Genomic DNA, 13,674 nt, shown 5'->3' with positions numbered 1-13,674 from the left:
TCTCTGGACAAAAGAACTCAGAGCAGAAGTGAGGACAAGATGAGGGTCTGGGTGCTAAACTGCTTATCCGAATAGGGCTGTGCTGTGCTCAGTCACGTCCCACTCTGCAGGCCCACAAACTGCAGTCCCCCGGGCTCCTCTGTCCGTGGGATTCTCCAGACAAGAATACTGGAGTGGGTTGTCATTTCCTCCTCCAGGGTATTTTCCCCACCCAGGAATCAAACCTGTGTCTCTTACATTCTCTGCATTGGCAGGTGGATTCTTCATCACTAGCACCACCTGAAAAGCCATGGTCTCAAAACAGAAGTGCCTGGGGCATGGGTGTCCGGTGAGCTGCAAGACCAACTTTGTCAGGAGCTCTTGAGCTCACAATTCCTTCAGCTCTTTTGGTTACCCTTTGATATTTGCCTCATTGTCCCTTCCTCACCCCTCCCAACTTCCCCATGGCCAGCCATTCAGAACTGTGCAGACTCAGTCTGGCAGACTCAGAGTCCTCAGTGACTACAGATGCATTGAATGTTCATTTTCACTGAACGGGTGTGACTGGGTGTTAAAATTGATACCTGGTTAATGCTGAAGCAGGATATCAAAGACCAAGTTCATGGGTTACAAAAAAAAATCGGACATATCCTCAAAAACAATTTGATTATTCTTATAAGGTTATATTAAAAAATTTAGAAGTTAATTTTTTGAATTTGACATTTCACTGTTGAAACAATTTCTCTTGTGGTCACAAAACTACATTTTCCTGATATTAAGTCACCCACTTTCAACGGAACTTGGTGGGGGGAGCAAGATTTCTTTGGCTGAGTTTTGCAGGTTCTGTGTGCTCAGTCGATTCAGTCATGTCCGACTCTTTGTGACCCTATGAACCATAGCCCGCCAGGCTTCTCTGTCCATGGGATTCTCCAGGCAAGAATACTGGATTGGGTTGCCATGCCCTCCTCCAGTGGATCTTTCCCACCCAGGAATCGAACCCGCATTTCTTATGTCTCCTGCATTGGCAGGCAGGTCCTTTACCACTAGCACCGCCTTTGCAGGACAAGGTACTGATGCTGATAATGCTGTCACCAAGTATTAAGCTTCCTTTCTTCTCCAGTGGCAAGTGACAAAGGTAAAGATTTATTTATTCTTTTAACACTTGAACCTAGAGATTGATCCGTGGAAATGATGCAAGTTCACCGAAGCAGTCCTGCAGACTGAGACCTTCTCAGTGCTCTGAGAAGGATGCTTTATTACACAGTGATGGGTTATTGAACCAAACCTGGATCTGCTCGCCCTCGAGCAGTCAAGCCAACCTACTGACACAGTGTTGGTGAAGGAAAGTGCAGCATTGTTTGCAGGGCACCAAGCAAGGAGTCCAAGGCAGCTTGTGATCAACCCCCCCAAACTCCCCCAGGAGGTTCAGGCAAGCCTTTTCACAGGGAAGGTGAGGAAGGGGAGTTCCAGTTCATGTACTGTTCTCTGGTTGATGGTGAGGTCATGGGGCGGGGTCACAGGGGTTATCATGATCAATCCTTAGGAGCCAGTAGGTCTGGGGGCTTCATGCTCCTGGTCATCAAGTAGTTACCGTCTTCCATATTAGCACCTGCAAAACAACTCAGAAAATGTGCATCACATCCTGTTATTACCTAGATAGTTCAGAGAGGGGCAGGGGATATGCAGAAGGGGTCTGTCCCAGGAAGGCCACATAGAGTCCTGATCCACTACAGATGCCTACTTGTATTTGAGAGTAAGTATTCAGGGATAACAATAAATGTGAACAGCATTCCTTGTATCACCTGCCTCACCTGGCCGACTAGAGTTAATGGGAATCTAGGCACCTGATTCAGGTCGGGGAGCCTGAAAAGACAAAGAAGGAGCCCCTGACTGCACAGCTGAATCACAGATTTGCGCCAAGAGCCAGGGCTAAGCCACCCTCGCAGGCTTCTCTGCTATTAGGTATATTTCAAGAAAGCTTTTCCGGTCTCTGTACTGAAGCTTCTTCAGGACGGTGAGGTGTAGCAGGATTAGACCACATGCCAGGTGACCCCTGCTGTGCTCAGCCGGTCCGACTATGTGATCTTGTGGACTGCAGCCACCAGGCTCCTCTGTCCATGGCATTCTCCAGGCAAGAATACTGGAATGGGTTGCCATTTCCTTCTCCAGGGGATCTTCCTGACCCAGGGATCGAACCCACAGCTCGGTGTCTCCTGCATTGGCAGGTGGATTCTTTACCACTAGCGCCACTTGGGAAGGCCCAGGTGACTCCTGGGGCCCCACTCAAGCCTCTCTGGGGGCTGGATGGCTCTAACCCCCCCTCCCCCCACCACACACACACAGCTCCAAATATCTGTTCTCTCTCTAGGAACACACAGAGGCAGCATCTGTCCTATATCCACACCGTCAGAACAATGCCCTTCACAAAGCTGACCATCACCCCATTTTTGGAGAAAGAATGAATGAGTGCAGGAATGACTGGATGTCCAGTCAATGGCAGCAGGTGGCCACATTTTATTGAAGGTCAGACCAGCAATCACCTGCCTGAGGACATCGGGCCAGGACCAATCTGAAGATGGAGAGTTTGACCTTATGATTTACTGGAGATCTTTTCTTGAGCTCTGATTGCTTTGCTAAAAACCCACCTGGGGGCTCCTGGAGGGAGGCGGGATCGGGGTGGGGGGTCGGCATTTCTTCCCCCTTCCCCCCACCCACCCCACCCCACCCCACCGTGTTCCGGCAGCTCGCGTTCTCCTTTGCTTCCCGCTGCAGCCCCAGCGGCACTCCTTCCAGCAGAGCGTCTTAAATTGCTGTTGAATGGCTCTGACTCATCACCTGACGCTCGTTTTTTTTTTTTGCTCTCGTTTTCCATTATAGAAACCTTAGCATGTGAGTCAGGATCAGAGAGAAAAGCGTGAGCCTGGCGGAGGGTGGGGGCGGGGAGGGCGTAAAGGCTGCGTGGGGGGCAAGGAACCGAGACAGAAGCCCCCTGCCAGTGAATCCCCGCTTTGCCCCGAGGGTTTCTCTCGCCGGGACCACGGAGCCCCTTGCCCTCTCTTTAGCTGCAGGGGACGGTGGGGGGTGGGGGTGGGGTGGGGGGCAGCTCATCCGAAGGGGGAAACCGCACCCACACCCGCGGGTTTCTCCGCCTGCCGTGTCCTTGCCAGGCTGGTCCCTCTGAACCAGGAGTCCCCGACTCCCGAGTCAGGTGTGGGTGGTTTTTTGTTTTTTTTTTTTAATTAAGGTATAGTTGATTCACAATATTATATTAGTGCCAGGTGTACAACATTTCGATTCAGTGTTTTTATAATTATACTCCATTTAAAGTTACTGCTAAACAACGGCTGTTCCCTGTGCTGTACAACATACCCTCGGTGCTAACCTGGTTTATACACAGTGGTTTCTGTCCCTTAATCCCCTTCCCCATCTTGCCCCTCCCCCCTTCCCACTCCCTACGGATAACCACTAGTTTCTCTGTATCTGTGAGTCTCTTTTGTGTACATTTATTTTTTTAGATTACACATAAGTGGTGTCTCCTTGAATGTTCAGTCGCTCACTCCTGTCTGACTCTTTGCGACTCTTATGAACTGTAACCTGCCAGGCTTCTCTGTCCATCGGATTTCCCAGGCAAGAATACTAGAGTGGGTTGTCATTCCCTCCTCCAGGGGATCTTCCCAACCCAGGGATCGAGCCCAGGTCTCCTGCATTGCCAGGCAGATTCTTTACCACCGAACCACCTCAGAAGCCCCCATCTAAGTGATAGCATAGAATATTTGCCTTTGTCTGACAGGCGTGGCTTTTGTAAGGGGAAGTATAAGTTAAGAATAGAGGCTTACTGCTTGTAGCTGAAAGGAGGGGGAAAAAAGCCTTCTCCACCCTCCCCCTTTTCTTTCAGAATTTCTTTTTCTCTGTCCTTTCAAACTTGGGTAAATCGTTTTAATGGTCAAGGAAGCCACTTGCCAGTCTTACGACACAATCGTTTCCTCCAGGACCTGGAGCTGTCCCTTTGCAAAGTCAGAGGAGATAAGGCCTTGGCTCCCAGTGCCCGGGGAGAAGATGGACCCGAACTGTCATCTGACTCCTCGTTGTGAAACCTGCAGATGTAATCCATGTACCCACTGAGCTGCCTAAGAACGAGGCTACTTCCTGTCTGCATCCCTTCAGCAGACTGCCTGCCATACCCATCACTTTCTGGTTTAACGCTTGCTCAATAGTCAAACCGTTTTCTTTCTCTTCTACCATCATGGAGGAGAGGTTTTCGGCCTTAGGAGCAGATTTTGTTTTCAATCTATTCCCCACACTTTGCACAGCACCGGGAATGAATCTCATGTCAGGGACAGGCAAAGACACGAATCCTATTGACCCGACGAAGGCAGTCCAGGCCCAGCGGTCTGCAGCTTCTCTCCCAAAGTTTTCAGCTGCTGATTTTTTTTTTTAAGATTTATTTATTTATTTTTGGCTGTGCTGGGTCTTCATTGCTGTGTGGGGGCTTTTCTCTGTGGCGAGCAGGAGCTGCTCTCTGGTTGCGGTGTGTGGGTCTCTCATTGTGGTGGCTTCTCTTGCGGTGGAGCCCCGGGTCTGGGGCTTTAGCAGTTGCGGCACGTGGGCCCAGCAGTTGCAGTTTCTGGTCTCTAGCTCACAGGCTCAGTAGTTGTGGTGCATGGGCTTAGTTCCACACGCTCCTTGGCATGTGGAATCTTCCCAGATCAGGGACAAAACGCAGTCTCCTGCATTGGCAGGTGGATTCCTACCCACTGGCGGTGGTGGTTTAGTCCCTAAGCCGTGTCTGATTCTTGTGACCCCATGAACTGTAGCTCGCCAGGCTCCTCTGTCCATAGGATTTTCCAATCAACAATGCTGGAGTGGGTTGCCATTTCCTTCTCCATGGTATCTTCCCAACCCTGGGATCGAACCTGAGTCTAATACACCGCAGGTAGATTCTTTACCGACTGAGCTACCAGGGACCACCAGGGAAGTCCCCAGCTGCTGAATTTCTTACTTGTGGGTTTTGAATTGTAGGCAGAACATGCTCTGTGAGCATCAAAATATTGAGCCTAAATCTACAGGAACGGAATTTTGTAAATGTCCCAAGATGGTTGCCGATGGCCCACGTGTTTTGAGTCCATCTCCCACCTGAGAGGCCAGGTGGCTGGTGAAAGTCCTAGGAATTGTGTCACTCCACGTGGCACCAGATCCCTTGCTACCTCGTCCCTGTGCAGCCTGCCCTTGGCTGTGGCTGTCCTCTGAGCAAAACAGTGAAATCAAAGAGGCCCTTCCGCTGCACAGGACATAATTACCTGACCCAAGATACTCCCCTCCCTTACTGCCAGCATTCTTTCCCTGAGTCACCCCAGGACTCTCAGGAGTTGCTGCTGAATGAGCTTCATTCAGCGTCTTTAGAGGCGCAGAACCACCTGGGAATGCACTGCGGGGTGCGTCACACCTTAACCGGGTTGCTTTTTGCAAATGTCCACGGAGACTTCACACTAATGAAGCTTTGCCAGGAGGAGGTGAGGACTGAAGAGAGACGGGTTAAGAAAATAGTCGTTTGAGAGTTAGGCGTGTAAATGTGGGTAGAGGGGGCACCGTGGGGAGGGGTCTGTGAGGACATTGATGTGCAGTCCAGGAAGCCAGCCAGCTGTGTACGTCAGACTCGTAGGAGGTCAGGTCAGTAACTCTAGCAACCAGTCCAGGAAGCAATAATCATTCTAGCAATTGGGCAAAAAAAAAAAAAAAAAAAAAAAGGCCGGGACTCGCTTAACAACTGCCAGCTTCCCTAATTTTTGGTCTCACTTCCAATTCGCAGCCAACCGGAGAAAGCCAACGTGGCCCCCAACCAATCACATAGGAGCTCCGCTCCTACTGGCCCGCCCCCAGCTTCCCACGGCCAGCAGCCTCCAATCAGGGAGGAGCCTTACCTGTTCTCTAAATCTTTCCCACCCCTCTGCCTACCCTTGAGTCTCTACCAAAGGCAAGTGTTGGCTGCTGCCTCCCTTGCTACAGCAAGGGCTGACTTGATAGCCTCCCCTTTCTCTTTTCAGTTTCACTGAAAGTTGCTCTTTGCAACCCCTTGGACTACACAGTCCATGGAAGTCTCCAGGCCAGAATACTGGAGTGGGTAGCCATTCCCTTCTCCAAGGGGTTCTTCCCAACCCAGGGATGGAACCTAGGTCTCCTGCATTGCAGGTGGATTCTGTACCGTCTGAGCCATCAGGAACACCCATTTGGTTGCTCTTTATTTCCACAAAGGTCAGACCAGCTGCTCAAGTTTCTGAAGACAGAAGGCTCCTTCCAGTGTGGGGGATGGGTAGAGTGAGGGCAGTATCCAGGGTAGGATACTCTTCTTCCAGGGCAGGTGCCTCTGATGCATCCAGGGGGCTAGAGATGCTTTTGAGGACCAGGGACATTGTCCGTGGTCACCACAGGCAGAGGCTATAAAAGATATTTTGCCATGTGCCATCTTGGGCCTGAAGATCTTCTTTCCAGAATCCTCACTACCCTCCCCCATAGGCCAGCCACATCATCCCAGCCTGCCAACCCCAGGGATGGAGGGCGGGGGGAGATGATCAGATGGAGGTCTGGGGTGGTTTTCACTCGTTTGGGAATCATCTCCCCAGTGTCAGTGCTCCGGTTACTGAGCCATCAAATCTGTGGGCATCATTTTGGAGTTTCAGGGGAAGTGACTCTTTGGCCCATCTCCTTTGGAAAGCAAACAAAATTCCCCCTGGAAGTCACCCTGCGGAGCTGTAGGCGGTGTGGAGGTGGCAGTACAGGCTGGGGGCGGGAAGGAGAATGCTATGAAAGACCATAACAGCATCAGCGGGATTGTGCTTGGCGACTGCTTGGGGTAATCTGATGGCTGGTGATAGCAATGATCAGATACAGAACACAGGCAGCCCAACACCACCTTCAGAAAAGAATGAATTAGTTTCCCTTTTGACATAGTGAATTAAACCTTGTGGAATAGAGTTTCATGTGCTTTTCCAGCTTTTCCTCCACAAAGTAGAATAACTTTCCATGAAAGTATTCAGAGGAGGTGTCCCCTCCCCTGCCTTCATCCTTTATGCTAAAGCCTCAGGAAAAACACTCTTATTGCCTTAAAGCTGATTTTCCCATATTTTTGAGAATGTCAACTCAGCCATATCAGATGCTCTGGGAGCTTCTGAAGAAGCCTCCCTGAGCAGGCCCCAAAGTATCTGCACCCATCGGAGACTAAATGGGACACTAAATGTCCTTGCTAACTCCAGGATTGTTCTCATGTTGGTTTGGTTTTGGTTTTGTTACTATCCATAAACATCCTGTAGACGTTACAGAATTAAAGCACTGGGATGAAAAGAAAGTGAAGTCGCTCAGTTGTGTCTGACTCTTTGTGACCTCATGGACTGTAGCCCGCCAGGCTGCTCTGTCTGTGGGATTCTCCAGGCAAGAATACTGGAGTGGATTGCCATTTCCTCCCACAGGGGATCTTCCTGACCCAGGGATCAAACCCAGGTTTCCTGCATTGCAGGCAGACTCTTTACCATGTGAGCCAGCAGGGAAAAGAAAGGAATCTACAAAGCATCTGTATGCTGAGGCCCCTGGGTCAGAGGAGTGTTTAGACTTGATCTTGTCATCAAAATGTGGCCCAAAATGGATGCAGAGCCTTCCCAGTTGGGTGGTGACTGCAGTCATGTTCGTTTGGTCTGAGAATGTTCTCAAATGATACCCATGTGACCACTCAGCCTGGTGAAGGCTCTGAATTCCACTTTATGGACCTTTTTTGAGTTCAGAAAAATGTTTTCAGAAAGCCTTCAGAAGAGAGTGTGGAGCATTATCAAACTCCCCTGTCTCCACCATTATATTCCAAACCCCTTTTAGCATAATTACTACACTGAAGACGATTATCAGCTCTGGGAGTCGCCTCGGCCTTTCTCATTTTTAACTGTCAGCCATCACCCTGGGGTTTTTTTTCACTTCCCGTTCCATTTTTGTGCTTACTCATCTTAATACTTCTTGTCTGTTACTGAACCTTATTTTCGCCAAGGTTCAATACAGTGTTCAATGCAATTAAGACTCCATTTAGAAGCAAGCACACGAAAGACGAAACAAAAATGTGCTAACCAGCAGAAACTGCTCAACATTCTCATTCCAGTGTTCTTTTCATTAGAGGCGCTCGGGAGAGGAAACGAGGCCTCTCTGAGCTGGGTACCGCTGCATTTTGGAGCACATTATTATGATGAAGCAGGGTACAACGTTTTTTCTTACTAAAAACTTCTAACTCCTAGGTTAGGTCACATTCCTTTTTCATTTAAAGCAGTGTGTCCTCATTTGGTCTGGAAATGTCAACGAGAGCCTGAATGATGGATGGAGGAGCTTAGGAGAGGCTCAGGGCCCTGCCAGCACTCCCCTGTGTTCTAGGGGAAAACAGCCATTCCTGACCTCAACTTTGCCATCTCGCTTGCTCCTCATCATAGTGCAGAAGAGCAAAGTGGAATTTCAAAATGAATGAAGGTGACGCTCCCCAAGATGGAACAGAACCAGCCAATCCAAGGCAGCGGGCAACTCTAGGTCAGCCAGAGGAGCTGTGCGTTGACTGTCTCCAGTGGGTAAAAGCCACCGACACCTGACATTTTCTACCAAAATGGTTTCTCAAGATCAATTTCTTACCTTACTCAGCGCCAGACAAGTATTTTTAGGTAACGAGCATGCATCCATCACACGGACATTTTCATGTGGCTTTGGCAGGGTTGCTTCCCAGGACTCTGAGCCCCTTCCAGTCTGAAGCAGGGTGCATTGTCATTTTCTGACTCTTCTTCAGCTCCCCATGCAGGGGGCCCAGGTTTCATCCCTGGTCAGGGAACCAGATCCCACATGCCACAGTGAAGACTGAAGATCCTACATGCCATAACTAAGACCCAAAAAATAAATACATAAAAGACTTTCTTGATGTTGGAGCCTTGTGTTTCTTCTGGACTTTGCTCTTCACTCCTGGCATGCAAGGCTTCCTTAACTGCAGACCATCCCTGTTCAGCTCTGGAAGTCGTCTGATCCAACAAGTGGAAGTTCTAGACCCCTGGTCCTGGCTCCGCCCAACATCACCACCTCAGGCGGCTCCTCGTGGACCTTTGGCCCTGCGCGACCAAAGAGAGGAGGAGTTCCATGACCAGGGCAGGCATGAGGTGGCCTCAGAGTCACTGTCGGAATTGCCAGGAATCAGCCTCACAAGGCCCAGGTGATATGGTGGCTGTGTCTGGAACCCAGAGTGGTCCTTGGACCAGCAGCGTCAACGTGACCTGAGCGCTAGTTCGAAATGCACAGCTGCGCTCCATCAGAAGCTCTGGGTGTGGAGCCCTTGGATGCTTTAAGAAGCCCCACAGGTGATCCTGACACAGGAAACGTGGGCAGTGGGTTCCAAGGAAGGCTTTGCTGACATGCTGGGCCCTTCACACACCTCCTCATGATCCAGAGTGTCCCCAGAAGAAGGCACAGCCCTCAGCCAGCCCACTGGGCCGATAAGCCGTGACCATAACCCCTGGAATGCATCAGTATATCGTCTGGCTATCCAAATACAACAGTCGAAAGATTACCTGAAGATCCTCAGGAAGACAGAGGCGATGCAGCACAAGCCACACCCTGGATGGAAGACCATCATTGTCTCGACTCCAGAAAACAGACTGCATTGTAGTGGCCCCAAAGGATCCCCCCGGTGTAGACTGTGGCTGAGCGAAGTCGGTCTGGGAAATCCAGGACTGCGGGTAAGTAAGGACCCTGATTTTTTTTTTTATGCATCAAATAATCACAGAAAAGGAACTTGATGCCTTCTGTGCTTTGGGCAGCAGAGGGTGGGGTTGTGGAATCCAAGACATCTTGAAAGGTGTAGGTTAGAATAAATTTCGTCTCAAGTTAACAATTCAGTTTTCCCATTTATTGACTAACATGCTAGGCACTATACTAGGAGTGTCTTGGTTGATCTGCAGAACAACCGTATTTGAAACTGCTGATGGAGAGATGGCAGGCGGTGAAAAGAATTGTGCCTAGAGTCTGACCACTTGGGTTGGGGTCTCAGCTCTGCCACTAAGCAAGCAGTCTGAACTAGGGGATAAATAGTTCTGGATTTGTGGACTTTTTCTGGTGACTCAATGAGAAAATGCCTAATCAGTGCTCAAGAAGTTTTGCTTGTGAAGGGTTACTCCCATTTTAAGGAATATAAGAAACAAAAAGCTTGGAGAGGCAAACCAAAGGTGCTCCATCCGGTGGCACTTTGGAATCACCTGCAGGGATTTGCAAAGCTGCTCAATGTTTGGCCAGTGGGCAGCAGGGCCAGTGGGTGAGTGAGTTGCCCGTGATCCCACAGCCGGCAGGTGGCAGGGCTGGGACTGGAACCCAGGTGTCCTGACACTGAAACCCACACTCTGGGTAATGAGCCAGCTCAGGGAAGCACAGGTAACACCTCCGAGTCATGAGGCAGAGGTGGTGTGAAGATGCTGTTCTCTACGGGGCTTTTCTGTGGCCATACGGACTGGTCAGGGTGAGGATGGTATTTCCCAGTGGGTCCAGTTCAGAGTCTGTCTCAGGTGGTGCTGATCTCAGCGAGGGTTGACCCTTTGGGGAACAGACAATGTTTGAAGTCACGGGGAAGGATCGGAAGTTTTCCTACTGATTAAAGGGAATACTTGGCCACTTAAAAAAGAAGGAAAAAGAAAGAGAAAAGCTGTTCGCTGACATTATACAGAGCAGAGTACTAAACGAAGCACATTCATACTTATTTATCAGCTCTGTCGCTTGCTAGCTGTGTGTCTTTGGGCAAGTTAATTAACCTCTCTGTTTCTCACTTTCCTCATTTGAAAAATTGGGGTGATCATAGTCAGATCAGATCAGTTGCTCAGTCGTGTCCGACTTTTTGCGACCCCATGAATCCCAGCACGCCAGGCCTCCCTGTCCATCACCAACTCCCGGAGTTCACTGAGACTCACATCCATCGAGTCAGTGATGCCATCCAGCCATCTCATCCTCTGTCGTCCCCTTCTCCTCCTGCCCCCAATCCCTCCCAGCATCAGAGTCTTTTCCAATGAGTCAACCCTTCGCATGAGGTGGCCAAAGTACTGGAGTTTCAGCTTTAGCATCATTCCTTCCAAAGAAATCCCAGGGCTGATCTCCTTCAGAATGGACTGGTTGGATCTCCTTGCAGTCCAAGGGACTCTCAAGAGTCTTCTCCAACACCACAGTTCAAAAGCATCAATTCTTCGGCGCTCAGCCTTCTTCACAGTCCAACTCTCACATCCATACATGACCACAGGAAAAACCATAGCCTTGACTAGACTGACCTTAGTTGGCAAAGTAATGTCTCTGCTTTTGAATATGCTATCTAGGTTGGTCATAACTTTCCTTCCAAGGAGTAAGCGTCTTTTAATTTCATGGCTGCAGTCACCATCTGCAGTGATTTTGGAGCCCAGAAAAATAAAGTCTGACACTGTTTCCACTGTTTCCCCATCTATTTCCCATGAAGTGGTGGGACCGGATGCCATGATCTTCGTTTTCTGAATGTTGAGCTTTAAGCCAACTTTTTCACTCTCCTCTTTCACTTTCATCAAGAGGCTTTTGAGTTCCTCTTCACTTTCTGCCATAAGAGTGGTGTCATCTGCATATCTGAGGTTATTGATATTTCTCCTGGCAATCTTGATTCCAGCTTGTGTTTCTTCCAGTGCAGTGTTTCTCATGATGTACTCTGCATATAAGTTAAATAAACAGGGTATCTATCCCCAAATGTTTCTGTGATAATAGGATGAGATGACGTATGGAAAGCCCTGGGAATAGTAACTGGCATATGGAAAGTGGGCAGTGATGCCAGTAATGATTGCATTCAGATTTCACAAACTCAAACCAGGGCTTTCTAAGTCTAGGTCTAAAGGTCTGGTCCTTCTGTACCTGCACTGCATCAGCCCTGTCTTCATCGTCTCTCACCTGGGCTATTCGGGGGCTGCCTACCTCTGTCCCTATCTCTAGGCCTCCATCCAATTCCTCTTTCTTCCTTTCTACTTATATATTTTAAATCTTTTAATTTAGTTTGGTTTTATTTCTATTTTATTTTTCATCATAAAAGTAAAAATACTTCACTTTTCATTGTGAAGTAGCAGTAGCAAAAAGTGTGGGGTAAGAGAAATCCAGCAAGAACCCCCCTAAACTTGATGTGCAACCTGGTTGCAGCTCTGTGTCCTAGGCATACAGTTCTTTCCGCCATGGTTCCCTTTGGAGTCTGTAAGAACCACCAGGATGACTTGGGTCAAACTCAGGCTCCTGAGCTCTGGCCTCAGTTATTCTGATCCAGCAGATGTAGGAGATCTAGATACTTCCGATGTCTCAGATGTCGTCATCTATGAGAAACACCTTCTTGGCATCACATGTGTCCCTGTTCTGTTTCACCTGTTCGTGGAAGTGCTCCCCACAAACACCTTTCCTGGTTGCCTCACAGGCTTCATGACTGTAACTTGGCCTCCACAGGGTTCCATGGGTCCTGATGTTCACTTGTCATGGTGCTGTGTGCTGAGTCACTTCAGTTGTGTCTGACTCTTTGTGACCCCATGTACTGTAGCCGCCAGGCTCCTTTGTCCATGAGGATTCCCCAGGCAAGAAGACTGGAGTGGGTGGCCATGCCCTCCTCCAGGGGATTTTCCCAACCCAGGGATCGAACCTGCATCTCTTATGTCTCCTATATTGGCAGGTGGGTTCTTTACATGGGTGTCTTTTCCTGGCTGACCAGCTCAAACTCTGTCTGCGGTTGCTCTGATCTCAGATAAGGGGTGCAGGAATACACCATTTGGCTAAGGGGGTGCACAGTCATTTACCTCTGATAGAACCTTTCAATTGAATCTGAGTAAGCTGTCCAGGCAGGTCTGGGTGTGACTAAGCCAAGTGGAGGTCCAGGGTGGAGAAGCCAGACCCAGAGTTTGAGCAGAATCTGAGCTCAACCTACTGGACAAAGTCTGAGTCTGGAACAGGAGACTTAAGACAGTGGTACTTCTAGAAGCGAACCACTGGAAGAAGACCCCAAACCACCAGGAGAGGGGTTGGGAGAGTGAGGGACTGGCCAGGGCTCAGTATGTGACCCTGCATGACTCTGAGACATGGTGCTTTCCTTACCTCATGTGGTCCCTGCTCTGTTAACCACATTGTCTGTGACTACTTCTTAAGACTTCTTGTTGAGTTTAATGCAGTGAAAATCTTTCATGCCCACTGACCTACTCATCCATCTGTCCCACACCTCTGGGTTTAAAAGGCCCTCTCTTTTCCTTATCCCTCATTATCTGGGTTAATTAATAAGATTATGTCCTCAGCTCCAAAATTTATTTTCTTGGGCTCCAAAATCACTGCAGACAGTGACTGCAGCCATGAAATTAAAAGACACTTGCTCCTCGGAAGAAAAGCTATGACAAACCTAGACAGCATATTAGAAAGCAGAGACATTATTTTACCAACAAAGGTCCATCTAGTCAAAGTTATGGTTTTTCCAGTAGTCATGTATGGATGTGAGAGTTGGACCATAAAGAAGGCTGAGAGCCAAAGAATTGATGCTTTTGAACTGTGGTGTTGGAGAAGACTCTTGAGAGTTCCTTGGACAGCAAGGAGATCAAATCAGTCAATCCTAAAGGAAATCAGTCTTGAATATTCATTGGAAGGACTGATGCTGAAGCTGAAACTCCAGTACTTTGGCCACCTGAT

General features: G+C 49.0%; 1 protein-coding gene and 2 long non-coding RNA genes across 3 annotated transcripts in view; 2 read left to right on the top strand and 1 right to left on the bottom strand.

Annotated features, from left to right (window-relative positions):
- Nucleotides 1-37: 37 nt before the first annotated feature.
- On the bottom strand, nucleotides 38-2,751 carry LOC129624700 (uncharacterized). The gene is made up of 2 exons (XR_008701106.1): nucleotides 2,625-2,751; nucleotides 38-1,588 (listed from the first exon to the last, which is right to left on the bottom strand). It is a non-coding gene; the product is annotated as an uncharacterized LOC129624700 (long non-coding RNA).
- LOC129624701 (uncharacterized) lies at nucleotides 2,731-6,620 on the top strand. Its single transcript, XR_008701107.1, has 3 exons — nucleotides 2,731-2,868; nucleotides 3,969-5,489; nucleotides 5,786-6,620. It is a non-coding gene; the product is annotated as an uncharacterized LOC129624701 (long non-coding RNA).
- Nucleotides 6,621-9,357: 2,737 nt separating this feature from the next.
- Nucleotides 9,358-13,674, top strand: part of STK24 (serine/threonine kinase 24) — a 141,721-nt gene continuing 137,404 nt past the window's right edge. Inside the window, exon 1 of the mRNA XM_055542887.1 lies at nucleotides 9,358-9,713. Coding sequence (XP_055398862.1) covers nucleotides 9,573-9,713 — 141 coding nt within the window. The 5' untranslated portion in view covers nucleotides 9,358-9,572. The remainder of the gene's footprint in view (nucleotides 9,714-13,674) is intronic.

Source organism: Bubalus kerabau, chromosome 12 (genome assembly GCF_029407905.1).
Source record: "Bubalus kerabau isolate K-KA32 ecotype Philippines breed swamp buffalo chromosome 12, PCC_UOA_SB_1v2, whole genome shotgun sequence".
NCBI classification, from domain to species: Eukaryota; Metazoa; Chordata; class Mammalia; order Artiodactyla; family Bovidae; genus Bubalus; species Bubalus kerabau.
This window is presented reverse-complemented; position numbering and strand designations above follow the sequence as displayed.